Source organism: Diospyros lotus, chromosome 9, assembly GCF_014633365.1.
Source record: "Diospyros lotus cultivar Yz01 chromosome 9, ASM1463336v1, whole genome shotgun sequence".
NCBI lineage: Eukaryota > Viridiplantae > Streptophyta > Magnoliopsida > Ericales > Ebenaceae > Diospyros > Diospyros lotus.
In genome coordinates, this window is record NC_068346.1 from 36,873,062 (window position 1) to 36,887,857 (window position 14,796).

The 14,796-nt window shown below is 32.9% G+C and overlaps 2 protein-coding genes across 2 annotated transcripts; one reads left to right on the plus strand and one right to left on the minus strand.

Moving 5' to 3' along the window:
- The first annotated feature begins 310 nt into the window (after positions 1-310).
- LOC127810116 (uncharacterized) lies at positions 311-4,412 on the plus strand. The gene is made up of 4 exons (XM_052349385.1): positions 311-729; positions 816-876; positions 1,239-1,383; positions 3,965-4,412. The coding sequence occupies exons 1-4, from the start codon at positions 489-491 to the stop codon at positions 4,211-4,213; spliced, it is 696 nt and encodes a 231-aa protein (XP_052205345.1). The 5' UTR covers positions 311-488; the 3' UTR covers positions 4,214-4,412.
- A 127-nt stretch (positions 4,413-4,539) lies between these two features.
- LOC127810115 (chlorophyll a-b binding protein CP24 10A, chloroplastic) lies at positions 4,540-5,629 on the minus strand. Its single transcript, XM_052349384.1, has 2 exons — positions 5,326-5,629; positions 4,540-5,235 (listed from the first exon to the last, which is right to left on the minus strand). Exons 1-2 carry the CDS (start codon positions 5,553-5,555, stop codon positions 4,686-4,688), a joined length of 780 nt encoding a protein of 259 aa, XP_052205344.1. The 5' UTR covers positions 5,556-5,629; the 3' UTR covers positions 4,540-4,685.
- Between the last annotated feature and the right edge of the window lie 9,167 nt (positions 5,630-14,796).

A 14,796-nucleotide genomic window follows, 5' to 3' on the forward strand; every position in this document is an offset into this window, starting at 1 on the left:
CACTTACCCAATAATTTAAAAAAACTAAAAAAGTCTAAAAGTAACCAAAAAAAAAAATTACATCTTTTGTATTTTTGCCACCATTTTTTTTCAAAAGTACGGAAAATACTTTATCTATAAATAAATTTGATAAATAATATTTATAAATTAAATAAATTTATAATAATTTTATTAAAAATTAATAATAAATTTATCCAATATGAATTCTTATTTATTTTAAATAAAATTATTATAGATTTATATATATTAATTTAATTTATAAAAAATTTTATTAAAATTGTTTTTGAATATGAAAATTACCAAACACAACCTTATTGCTCTCTCTTTACTCTCGCTGCCGGCAAACTACTTGGGAATATCCGCCGCCATTTTTCTTCAACGGCAAACCAAACCCTTTCCCCAATCTCCTCCTCGTTACTGCCGCCAATCCCATCCTATTAAACACTCACAAGCAAATCCCAAAACAAACCACTGCTTCTCCATCTTCAATGGCTTCATCACCTCTCTCTCGAACTCTTTCATCTCCTCTCAACCGCCAGTCTTCGTTCCTCTCTCGCCCAACCCATAAGCTCTCTCTGTCTTTCCCCCCTCGATCCATCTCTTCCTCTTCGTCTCGGAGATCACCACTCGTGTGGACCCAGTTCGGGAACAGTAGCGAGAGCTTTTTCGTACCAAAATGTTCCATAGAGGGGAAAGAGAACTCCACCGGAGAGGTTCCCATTGAATTGAGTAAGCGTTTGTTTCTTTACCATATCTGTTTCTCTCTCTCTCCGTGTATCAAAATTTACGGCTAATTCTTGAGGTCACTGTTGCAGGGTACCCGGCATTTCCGTCTGTGATTGATATCAATCAGATTCGCGAGATTTTGCCCCACCGGTAGTAACTTAATTTTCTCTGTTTCCTTGGTTACTTTTCTTTTTCCAGTAAAAAATCACGACAATGTGTTCCACTATCCGCAACATTTGGCATGGGATTGCAAATTATTTCCTTCTCTCTCCACTAAACCCCCCCAATCAGCTTTATTGTGTGCCACACTTGGATCTAAAATTTAGTTTTCTTATGCTATGTTGACGGCAACATTTGGCAAAATATAGTTTTCTTGTGTTCAAAGAGTATAATTGCAGAATACATATCTCATTATTTTCTATTTATTGTTCAGTTCTAATCTAGATGATGTATAGGTATAAGTATATTCAGACACATTTATTTGTTTATTTTTTTTTCTTTTCTTTTGTTAGCTTCCCCTTTCTTCTAGTGGATAGAGTGATTGAATACAATCCAGGAGTTTCGGCTGTTGCTATTAAGAATGTTACTATAAATGATAACTTCTTCCCCGGGCATTTCCCGGAGAGGCCCATTATGCCTGGTGTCCTGATGGTGGAGGTAAATACTTCATCCTTACCTTCCGGCTCAGTTTCTTCATCTGAATACTTGTCCAGCAATTACATTTACAAATGATTAAGTTTAACTGTTCTTAGTTGCAAATTTGTGGTGCATTTTCAACTATTGGATCTTCCTTGAACTGGCTCATTCTGAGACTGGCTTTATCTTCAAACAAATGTATGTTAGTGCCTATAACTTCTGCTGTTGAATCAATGACTAGAAATGTTAATCAGCTATAATAAGGCTTATTCATGCTGAAGATTTTGTTTCTTTAGTTTTCTTTTTCCTGCTTTGTTGACTTGTAGATGCTAAAGACTCTCTTAAGGGCTTTGTTTTTGCAACTATGACTGTATATTGGATTAGCTACAATGAAATGATAGATGCACAACCATACAAGAAAGGACAAAATTAAAAATAAGATTATCTTTAATAATGTTAGGGTGCTTTCTATAGATGATAAGATGCTTAAGATGTGATTAAGATAAATTAATTTGTGAGAAGAAGACCAATAGATGTTCTTGGAAAGAGAGTGGATGGAATAGAAGAAGTTTATAGTGGAAGACCAAGAAAAACTCAGTGGGAAACTCTTAAAAGTGTGAAATGGGTTACAATGGTCTTCTAAAAGATATGGTCATAGATAGAGATAATTGACAAAGAATTTATGTATCCAATTTCATCCAGTGGGATTAAGGTTTGGCATGTTCTTTGTTTGTGATTAAAAGGTTGGAGGAAGGGAAATCTATTGTTGTGCTGGCAAACTCTTAGATCACTACTACCAATATTTGTGCACATTCCTACCATAGTTCCTAGGTTGTGTTTTGGCCAATTTTAGTTAAATCTTCATGTGTTCTATATTTATTTAATCAGAACCATTACAAAAGAGGCAAACCTTGTATAAAGAACTATCTATAAGATGAACTAATCCAGAAAAGTTATTGGACAGCGTAGAAGGAGATGGACAACTAATTATCCTCCTTCCTTTTCATAGGAGGCATGATTGGCTATAAAACATCTTTCTCCTTCATAATTCTCCATTTTTATGGCCCACTAACAGGTGGAACACCAAACAAGTGTATAGAAATAATTATATAATTGGAGTGAAAAATACGCTTCCTTCACTTGGGCCTTTTCTTCTTTCTTTTCTTTTCTTTTCTTTTTTTTAAAATATTATTCATGTTGGCCTTAGGCTAGAGGTATAGAATTTATGTAGCCGATCTCATCTAGTGATTATTGTTGATTGTCATATTCACATTGGTAATGGCAGAAGCTTTGTATAGAATACAACATATTTCATTTAAATCAAAGCCCTAGTTTCAGCTGCAACTAGCTTTGATTTCTTTTGGCATAGTGCGAGCAAAAGAAAGGGCAAAGAGATACCTGCTTGAGGATATAAAGGAATTTTCCAGGTTACTGTGAGAGTCACTAGTGAGAATCAAAGTCAACGAGGAGGAGTAAGGAGAGGGGAGCCTACAGGCACTTAATAGAATGGGCAAAGAGATTTGGAAGTATAGAAGAGAGATTGTCTTCATAGAGTATGTGTCTTCTTCATTATATAAGATTCTGCGCCCCTCCTAAAGGAATGGTCTCAAAGCATGCGAAGTTGTCTGTATTTTAGGTCACTTCTGACTGCCGGATGTCTTCCTTGAAGTGACAAGGCCATTTGTTATAGAAAGTTATTATGATGCTAGTTTCTAGATTAGAGGCAATCTCTGATTATTTGGCTTGAAGGTGATTTCTCTTTTTCTCTCTACTAACTGGCCGGCGCAAGCATTGCGTTGCAAATTCCTTGTGTCTCATCCTTCAGGACAACCAGGCAACAACCTAACAAGATCCAAAGTAGGAGCCCAGGTTTCTGTCCAGATGTGGTCATATAATATTTCAGAGAGACTAGTAAAATCATAGTGAAATAATTTGGATTGGACATTTTAGAGATGTGAAAAACTAAACATGGTTCTTCAAAAAGGAACAAAGTGCGTCTCTCTTTATATAATAGCATTATTTATATAATACATACATATTGTTGAGACTTTCTCAAAATGTATTCAAATTGCAAAAATTTAAATGTGTTATGGGTTTGAAAAAGAACTGATTCTTTATCACTATTTCCAACATTTCCTCTAATAGTACATGCATGTTCTGGTTACTGATGATTGTTGTTTGTCGAAAGAGTTATCAGTTCTCAGAAACGTATGCATCTGAAAAATTTAAAAGATGCTTGATATTACACTTCCCTCCCTTTTCCCTAGATTTTTCAGATGAGATATGGTATACCCTGGCTGTCTAGTTGTGAAATTTCTTTGGTGGAATTGATATTATTCTTTCTGTTTGATGTTCGATTGGAGAATTTTGAAAAACATGTAGCTGTCCTTGTTTTGGACAAGTAATTTACCTCCCTCTTGATGTGGAAAGTACAGGTTCCCCATCTTCTTTTTTTTTTTTTTTAGGTTATGTCACAATTACCCTTTGTATGCATCGGCAAATCACTAACTTCCTAAAAGAACCTTTGCACAAGCATGCTAATGCCTTGTTTAGCATTGGATAATGGACGAATAATGACTATATGTGTGGTTGTTGGATCCAGGCAATGGCACAGGTTGGTGGCATAGTTATGCTGCAACCAGAAGTGGGAGGATCCCGTGAGAATTTCTTCTTTGCTGGAATTGACAAAGTCAGATTCCGGAAGCCCGTTATTGCAGGGGACACCCTGGTGATGAGGATGACTCTTGTCAAGCTCCAGAAACGCTTCGGAATTGCAAAGATGGATGGGAAGGCGTTTGTTGGAGGCGAGTTGGTATGCGAGGGTGAATTTTTGATGGCTATGGGTAGTTAAAGCGCAATGCCTGGAACTTAAATTTGTCGAGGTTTTGAACTAGCCTTCCATTTTCTCCTCCTCTGATTTCTTTCCTTATTGTAGCTAAACTTAGAGCCTTCCCATTTTGTTGTTGTGGCAACTGATGAGCATCAATTATATTTTTAAGACAAAATCTACACTGTTATGATCAGAAACACTCACTAATCTTGGTCTTCCCCATCTTTGGTTACTTTCTCTCTTCTTACTACTGTTCGTTAGCAACGAGTATGGTCTGTTTGTTTTCTGTTTATTATATCTCTATTCAGGTAATCGTGCTAAGGGCTAGCTAGACGCAAGCATCCATCTTACAAACAAACTCCAAGCCAAAACAATTTGAATTTTCTTTGGGAGAACTCACATATTGAAAAGAAAATCAAGCATTTTGAATTTCTTCTCTATAACCCATTTGCTCTTTTTTACATTCTCATAAAGTCTTCTAGTCTAGGGCAGTTTACAAGCCAAGAGCTCCCAGAGGTGTCTTCCCTTGTCCAGCCTCAAAGTAGAAAATCAACATAGCCACCATGGCAAGCCTAGCATGCTTGATCTCAGCCAGCTTCAGTCTCTCTAGCTTCTCCCTGTCAGGAATGTAAACCCCATCCCTGATCGTGCCAGCGAGCGACAAGGGGTCAAAGAATTTGCCGCCCGGGTAGCCTTGGTCGCCGGTGGCGTTGGCGAAGTTCTCGGCTGTTCTTGACCATGGAGTTGCCCATTCCACGGACTGGGACTCGGGGTTGAAGAAATCAACCCACCTCTTGCTCTCCACCCATCCCATGAGGAGGAGCTGGGTGCCGAGCAGCGTGCCGAAGGAGAAGGGAGCAATTGCGCCGGGGTCAGCACCGGCCTCGAACCACGGGATGCCGCTCCAGGCTTGCCCGACAAAGATGCCCACGACAGCCGCCATCGCCCACCGGCCGTGGATCAGCTCCGCCTCTCTATACCACCTGAGAAATGCAGGGTCCTTTCCCAGTCCTAGTGGGTCGAAACCATAGTCACCTGGAAGCCTGCACCGATTTGACAAAAGGAGGAGAGGATATGAGGAACAGAAAGAATCAATCGCCTTCTAAACTCTGAATCATATATTCTAAACTTACGAGCCATCGAGCCACTCGGGATCGACGAGATTGCCGCCGCCCCTGACTCCGGGGATCCAGGACTTCTTGGGAGCGGCGGCGGCGGCCACCACCAACCTCCGAGGAGCCGCTGCTGGGCCGCCGGCCGACCTAGCTCCAATGGGCGCACACAACAAGGCGTGGCTCGTCTTTCCGCCGGACAAGAAGGAAGAGCCCAAGCCATTCAACACTGCAGCCGATGTCGCAGCCATTGCTTCTCCTCTCTCTCTCTTCTCCCTCTGCTGAATCTCTCTCTTCTCTTCTTTCTTCTCCTTCTGCTCATATAAATCGGGGCTCCTGGGAATGATCAAAAAAGGTGCCAGCCGAAGCCATGTGGGACAAGTGAAATCTGGAGAAGCAATCTGAGTAGCTGTCTTGGATAGATTTCGGACCAATGGGATTGGACTCTCCATCCGAATCTTCCATGCCCTTGAATTACGTGGACCCCATCATCTCTCGCCCCTACTTCTTCACTACAGGACAGCCTCTTGTTTTATGAATCATGTATATATGATCCCATCTTACTCTCCAATGTATCTACGGATTCAATCCTCCAACGTGTGTGGTTCATGATCCATATTACCAATGGAACATAAATAAATTTGTTAAAGGCGAAGACGACACTTGGTCAAGTTCTCAGATGACACGTGTTTTTTCTTCATGTGTCATCACCTCCCTCTATCTCATTAAGGATAATGCTATTTGTACAAAAATAGTTTCACAGGTAGGTTTACAAAATGAATTTATCGTAATAAATTAAGAATTTATCGCAAGAAATTCGCAACTTCTCTTCTCTCTCTCTCTCCCCTTTCCCCTTTAGTCACTGCCACTGCTTCTGCCTCTTCCTCTGCCTCGTCGCCCGCCGTCATTGCCTCACCTGGCTGCTTCTCACTTGGTCAACTGCCACCTCACCTCTCGCCTAGTCGGCGAGGTGGCAGTCGAAGGTGAGGTGGCAGTCGACCAGGTGAGAGGTGACCGTCGTCCAGGCGAGGCAACGGTGGGCGTCGACAGGCGGTGCTGAAGAGAGAGGAAGAGAGAGAGAGAGTGATGATAGAAAGGGGTAAAATAGTCATTGAGATAAGAGATTGGGAGGGGACAAAATAGTTTTTTCACTATCTTACATGTAAACCCACTTGTAAATGAGTTTTTGTACAAATAGCATGATCTATCTCACTAATGGAAGCATAGATCTTGTAGTGGGCCTCATAGTATGGGCCAAACACCAACCATAGTATATTATTTGGATACTTAAATTTAACACTTATAGTAACACTCTCTATTAATATTTTATATTATGTGTTATATTAATAAAAATATACAAGACATTAATACTTAATATCATAATAAGTATCAAATTTAAATATTAAAATAATATTTCTATTTATATATATATATATGTAGAGAGAGATGTTTTCCACCTTTATGGCTTGCTCCCAACCCAAACAAATACAAAACTCGAGAAATGTACTTTTGAGAAAATAAAAGTTAAGTATTTACAATTTTTGTACACTTTTTTTGTTTTTTATAATATGAAAAACTTGAGAGATCTCCAAACATAAACAATTTTTTGGCTCGAATCCTTTCATTCTTTCTAAAATTTATGGTTCGTCTCAACTCAATTTATGTGTATGAATAGATTTATCGTGAAATCTGAAAACTGATCCCTAAGATAAATATAAATAATTGTACAATTCCACACAAAGACATAATCGAACATATGATTTTGTTGTATTCTAAGCTCCCAAATGTGTTTGATGGATGGTCTCTGCTATCTAAAGGTTAATTTTTGTGCACTTTGACCAATAACAATATATATATATATATATATATATTATAATAGCCCTGATATTTTTTTTTTGAATATGCAGTGGTGGCTAAAAACCATTAAATATATTTATTATATATTTAAAAAGCGTTTATATTTTTTAAAAATTATAAGTATTTTTTACACAATTAACAAAAATATTTATATATTTTAGAAGTAGTTAATAATTTAGGAAAAAGTGTCGTTATTTCTTTAAAAAATTAATTATGAATTTGTGAATTTTAAAATATTATTTAAATAGCTTAGCATAATTTTGTGAATTTTAAAATATTATTTCTTTTAACCCTTGTAAGTAGAGGAGAGAAAAAGTTTGGCTCGGTTAATTTTTTTAAAAAGTTTAATTTTCGGTTTAGTTTTTTGATTAAAAGAATTGAATTAACCGAATTTTAAAATAACATTATTTAATGTTTATAAAATGACGTCATTTTATTTGATTTAATTTTATTATTGTGTTTTATGCTCGAGCTATTTAACCCCAAAATCTTAAAGATAAGATAGAGATCTAAGAGCTTGATGTACTTACTGCCATCCTCTTTCACTTGATCTCTAAAATTTTCTAGGAAAATTTGCAAAAATATGACTTTTCGTACTAAACTTTTGAAAAATAGGACACTTTAAAAATCTTTGCAAAATTAGGATTTTTGAATATGTATTGAACAAAAATACCCTTACTTTTCAGTTAGTTCTATCTTTGTTCTTCTTTTTCAATGGTGTTTTTTCTTCATCGCTGATTAATTTGTTGAGAAGATTTTCAAAGTCTGTCACACATAACGATTGTGCGTTTGCTTTTGTCGCTTAAGCTGTTATTCTATTCTATTATTTTTCAATGGCGTTTCTTTTTTCTCGAACATTAATTTGTTAAGAAGATTTTTAAAGTCCGCCACACACAGTGGGTGTGCATATTGCTTTCTTTGCTTAAACTATTATTCTATTCTATTTTTTTTTTATTCTTTTTCAATGATGCTTCTTCTTTCTCGCTGATTAATTTGCTAAAAAAATTTTCAAAGTCCGCCACACACAACGACTGTGCATCTCGCTTTTTTCGCCTAAGCTGTTATTCTATTCTAATTTTTTTTTTTATTATTTCTTCACTTTCTACAAGTTCTCCATCAAATAAGCACAAATGTTGTTCAAAAATATCAGTTTTAGATATCGGTTATAGATATATGTTATAGATATCGATTTAAATATATCGGTTGTTGATAGATATCAATGCAACGATATCGGTTCAAACATATTGGTTGTTGATAAATATTGGTTCAAAGATATATGTTAAAAGATATTGATGCAAAGATATTTGTTAAAAGATATCGGTCGTAAATATCTGTTGTAGATATATGTCGTAGAATATCGATTATAGATGTCAGTTTTAGATATATGTCATAGAAATTTACAACCGATATCTTTGCACCGATATCTATCAATAATCGATATCTTTGAACATATATCTTTGCACCAATATAGTTGAATTGATATCTATCAATAATCGATATATTTGAATCGATATCTAAAATTGATATCTTTAAACAACATTTGTACTTGTTTGATGGAGAACTTGCAGAAGGTGAAGAAATAAAAAATAAAATATAATAGAATAGCAGCTTAGGCAGAGAAAGCAAGGCGCACAGCCACTGAGGCGGACTTTGAAAAATTTCTCAGCAAATTAATTAACGAGGAAGAAGAAACGCCATTGAAAAAGAATAAAAAAAAAATATAATAGAATAGCAGCTTAGGCAGAGAAAGCAAGACGCATAGCCGCTGTGTGTGGCGGATTTTAAAAATCTTCTCAGCAAATTAATCAGCGAGGAAGAAGAAACACCATTGAAAAAGAATAAAAAAAATAGAATAGAATAACAGCTTAAACAGATAAAGCAAGACGCATAACCGCTTATGTGTGACAGATTTTGAAAATCTTCTCAGCAAATTAATCAGCAAGAAAGAAGCGCCGTTGAAAAAGAAGAACAATGAGAGAATTAACTGAAAAGTGGGAGTATTTTTATCCAATACACATTCAAAAGTCTTAGTTTTTAAAGATTTTTAAAGTGTCCTATTTTTCAAAAGTTTAGTACCCAAAGTCCTATTTTTGCAAATTCCCCAATTTTCTAAATACTATCTTAATTATCAAACCTTATTCCAAGAGGCCAAAGTCTCATGCTTGTAGGAGTTAGCAAGTGGTGTTTTAGGTCCCAACTCTCAAAATCAATTGGTGATGTAAATTTTTATAAGTGACAAGTCTACTTATTTATATATCAAAAATACTATTTGGGTATTTAAATTTAACACTTATAGTAACACTCTATACTAATATTTTATATTGGATCATATTAATAAAAATATACAAGACATTAATACCTAATATTATAATAAGTATCAAATTAAAATATTAAAATGATATTTAAATATTAAAATGATATTAATAACATTTTCACTTCTATGGCTTGACGTTGTCCCAACCCAAACACATACAAAATTAGAGTAAAGTGTTTTTGAGAAAATAAAAGTAAGTATTTACAATTTTTATGTATTTTTTTTATAACATGAAAAACTCGAGGAGTCTTCGATTATAAACAACTTTTGGCTCGAATTGTCTCACTCTTTATAAACTCACGGTTTGTCTTAATCTAACTTAGGTGTATGGACAATTTCATAATGAGTCAAAATTTAAGGTTTGGCCCCTAAAATAAATATATACTCTCACACGAAAGCATAATCGTTTGGTGAATTGTTTGTGCTATTAAAGGTTAATTTTTGTACACTTTGACCAATAACAATATATATATACACATATATTATAAAAGCCTTGATTTTATAAAATATATTATATTTTAATGATAAGTTTAAATATTTTTATTAATATTTGTTAACAAAACTAATGAATAAAAAATATGTAAACCTAAAAACAAAATACAATAACGATAATGCTATTTGTACAAAGTATTTGATACTCATAAAATTGTAAGTATTTTATTTTTAAGTAATTAATAATACATTTTCGTGAAATTATCAATTATTTTTTAAAAAAATATAAACCCTTTTACTTATTAAAAAGTGTTCATTTTTTAAAAACTACAAGTATTTTTTACACAATTAACAAAAATATTTATATATATTAGAAGTAGTTAATAATTTACAAAAAAAAGTGTTGTTATTTTTTAAAAAAATTAATTATAAATTTGTGAGTGTTAAAATATTATATACAAATAATATTATCGATACAATAAATATGTATTATTTGAAAAATACATGTATTCATTATAGTATTGCCCATAAAAATAAAAAAGGGTAATGCAACAATAAATGCATTTTGTTTTTAACATATGAATAATTTTATTGATTGATTAAATAGTTTAAAACAAGATGTAATTATCATCAACTAATGTAATTGTTTAATGATTAAAAATAAGATGCTTTGTCTAAAAATAAGATATAATTATTATTGTTTAGGCAATAATTTGCATTCCCCAAATAAACATAACATAAATGCTATTTAGATACTCATGTTTAACCCTTGCAAATAGGAGAAAACTAAAATTTGGTTTGATTTTTTCCTTACATCAGTTCGATTTGGTTAATTTTTCTCAAAAATTTGATTTTCGATTCAGTTTTTTGGTTGAAATAACTTAGCTAATTGAACTAACCGAATTTTAAAATGATGTTATTTTAATATTTATAAAACAACATCGTTTTCTATTGGTTACTTCGATTTTTTTTAATTTTTTTGTGCTTTTTAGTTTAATTGATTCGGTTTATACAGTTTGGGATTCGATTTTTTCGGTTATTGGTTAGTTCGATTTTTTAGGTTAATCGGTCAGTTCGATTTGATTTTGCTTATCAGTTCAGTTTAATCAGTTAGTGAATTTTGATGAGTTCAGTAATCGAACTGACCATTTATACACCTCTATTTGTAAGAACACTCTGCGTTGATATTTTACATTATATATTATATCAATGTAAATGAACAAAATATTAATACAAAATATCATCACAAATATCAAACTTGAATATCTAAATAGTATTTTCGCAAAAATAAAGCTGGATGCTATTGCAATCCATTGTATGTACTAAAATCTAGGCATTGCATTCGTTAAAGTACATTTAATGTATTTTGTTTTTAGCATTCAAATACTTCTATTAATTGATAAATATTTTAAAATATGATGTATTTTTATTACTGATTAATAAAAGTATTTTGTAACGGCCAGTCTCACGGAGCCTTCGCAAGCATAGAAGATTTGTGAGAAGGTCTTCGTGTAGTGACACAAAAATAGACTTAAAATAAAACATCTATGCCGCAAGCATAAATGAAGCGTGGTACAGTGGAAGCAAAATTGCAAAACACATGCATGCATACATAATCAACCACTACCACCATAGTTACATGGTTTATATATTTACAAAGTTTGTGTCAGTGCAAATCAAAAGAAAAACAAAACAAACCCTGGCACTCCCAGGGATTCTAGACACCATAAAATTCGAACGGTTGGAACTATCCTATACACCGTACTATCTAGCCAGCTTACACGCTGCCACCCTTGCTAGCGACCTTGGCTTTTCCTTTGCCTGGAATGATGTTAAAGTAAAATTGAGTCACAAGATTCAGCAAATATAATTAGAAACATGACTAGTATAGTTGAAGGTGTAACCCAAATCACCTGCACGCCACGTGCATAACTAACAACAATATACCAAGACCATGAACAACAAATCATGAATAAATTGTACAATTAAATATGCATTTAATGGTTCTTGGGGCTCACACAAAAGACACTGACACCCAAGTCCTTAACAAATCTTTCGTTGCCATGAAGTGGCAAGCATGAAACCACAAGCTGTTGCAACCTCAGGTTGGTAGTCCTGCTTGAAACGGAATGATACTTCCAAGTGTAATACTAACCTTAGGTTGGTCTTTTCGCTTGAAACGGTACGATCCTCCCGTTCGTGAACCTTAGGTCAGTCATCTTACCTGAAACAGTATGATTCTCCCGTCTATGATAATAGCCTCGAATCGATACTCCCGTTCAAAATATGACATCTGGAAGTTAGAGTTACCGTGCATAATAGAACCATACAATGCACAAATAAGAAATGTAATGGTGATACATCGACCTCTATAAGCCGAGCATCAAGTCATGCTTCGTCCACATAAAAATACACATTCAATGTAATGCTGGTGCAAAAACACACCCTAGACACTCTAAGATGCCCGTGCCCAAGCACTCATAAAATGTCCCCCCCTCCCCATTGATGAAATTCTCAAATCTTGACACACACTGTCAACATCAAACTATAATTAAATAAACATTAAATTCACATACAAGAGACCAAAGTCTCACAACCACCATACAATCTCCCATCTGAAACCTAAACCAACTAGGTACAAGATTATTCCACAAGAAAATGAAGGGTGGTACAAGCCCTTCTTGGCTAGTGAACAAGATGCAGAGAAAAATACGACTACCCTTCAATCACGGTCCAATTGGACATCTCCACCATTAAATAAATTAATATTATTAGTTTGTAAGAGAATAAATCACATCACGAAAAATAAAAGAGGTGAGGATTTGCCACGAAAAATATAATAAGGTAAGAAGTTGTCTCTAAAAGTAAAAAGGAAAGATAATTTATCCGAGATAACGTCCTTTATAACGTCACGACTCAAAATCCCTATCACATATTTTGAGATTTTCACTTACTTTCTTCCTTTATTTTTCAATCTTTGCATTGCTAACTTCATTCTAAATCCTTTAACTATGCTCGTCTTTCCCTTATTTATATCCCATTTTATCTTGATAGTCAAATTTTTATAATCAATTTCAACCACAATTTCTAATCTATCTCTCAAGACTAATCATCACACTTTTTACTTAATTATAAAGAAATTGCAATTTGAGGAGGGTAAAAGAATGGGCTGGACGCGTGGCTGCTGGCAGCCACTTCTATCTTCCCCAATCATCTAGAATACGCTGCCACTTTCTTTCTTCCCCTCTCTTCCCATATACTTAATTACACGTATACAAACCATGCACAGCAGCCTTCCTCGAATCTCAATTTTCATCTCTCTCACTTCAATTTCAATTATTATATTTAACATTAAAAGCGTTGATAGTATAAAAAATATCACATCTAAAAAATTAAATTCTATTTTTAACGTTTGACACATTATATTTTTTATAAAATTAAATTTCATGATATAATTTTTAAAGTATATTTTTCCCATTTTTTCATGAAAAATTTAATCTAAAGAAGATAGTTTTTGTTTTTCATGTTAATTAAAAAATATTTTCCTTTCCAACTAAACACACCTTAAAGTGTTTAATAGCATAAAAAATACGTAAAAAATATCATATCTAATAAATTAAATTTCATCTTTGTTGTTTGACACACTATATTTTTTATGGAACTGAATTCCATGGTACAATCATTAAAACAGATTTTTATCTCATTTCCATGAAAAATTCTATCTAGGGGGAGATAGTTTTTATTTTTCATGCAAGTTGAAAAATACTTTTTTTTCTAACTAAATGCTATCAAATACATTCTAAGACTCTGTTTAATTGCATTACTTAGAATTTAATTTTAGGTACTAATTGTCTAGAAAGTAAAAATCACCCGACCCTCTTGAAAAATGAATTCCATAGAAAGAAGTTTTAAATACTTGTACTATATATATATATTATTCATAAAAAAATTAAGGGTGTTTGATTATTTTCATAAAAAATATGGACAATCAAACAAGCTCTAACATTATATAACAAATAATAAGCAAACTATGCTAAACACCCTACTACATTTTCTGTATTAGGTAAATATATTTTATATATATTATTTGCTTTTAAACCTTTACTTTTCTTACTTCATTGTTCTATTATTTTATTTTTGTATATATTATTTGTTATGCATCGGTTATTATTATAATATTTTTTTCACTTCAATCACTTAATAATAATTTGGGTCTCGAAAATATCACAAACTCTCAATCACTTTCCCATTTAAAAATACAATAATTTATTGTTTTTCTTTAAATTTCTTAAAACCATAACTCTTTAATAAATTATTTTTAATATTCAAAATTATACATTATTATTTTTTTCAAAATACATGTTACATATTTAGTAAGGAAAACAAAGTGCATTTAGTTCATTTTAGGGACATTGTTAAAACCCTTATTAATTTGTAGTTGAGTAATGGTAATCCTTATCATAAACTAATGGTTAAATAGTAATAAATACACTATATTTTTAAATAAAAAAAATAATTTATTATATTTTATTTTTAACATTTAATTTTTTTTATTAATTAATTATATTTCTTAGCGCCTAATAATAATTTTATCCACCAAATCTATATTTTTGTTCTACTTTCACTTTTTTTTTTTATGATGTCATTTGAATTTTTCGTTATTTTAATTATACTTCTAAACTTGATTTCTGATTAAACCTTGTACTTTGACATTTTTTCATGTGATAATTCAAATTTTCGTTTCAATTACGTCTTTAAATTTATATTTTCTAGTCAATTTAACCTTTATAATTTCATATATAAAAAAAATATACAATCAAATGATAAAGTACACATTATATTTCCTTCAAATTAAATTATAGGGGCTAAATTGACTCTTAAATGTAAGT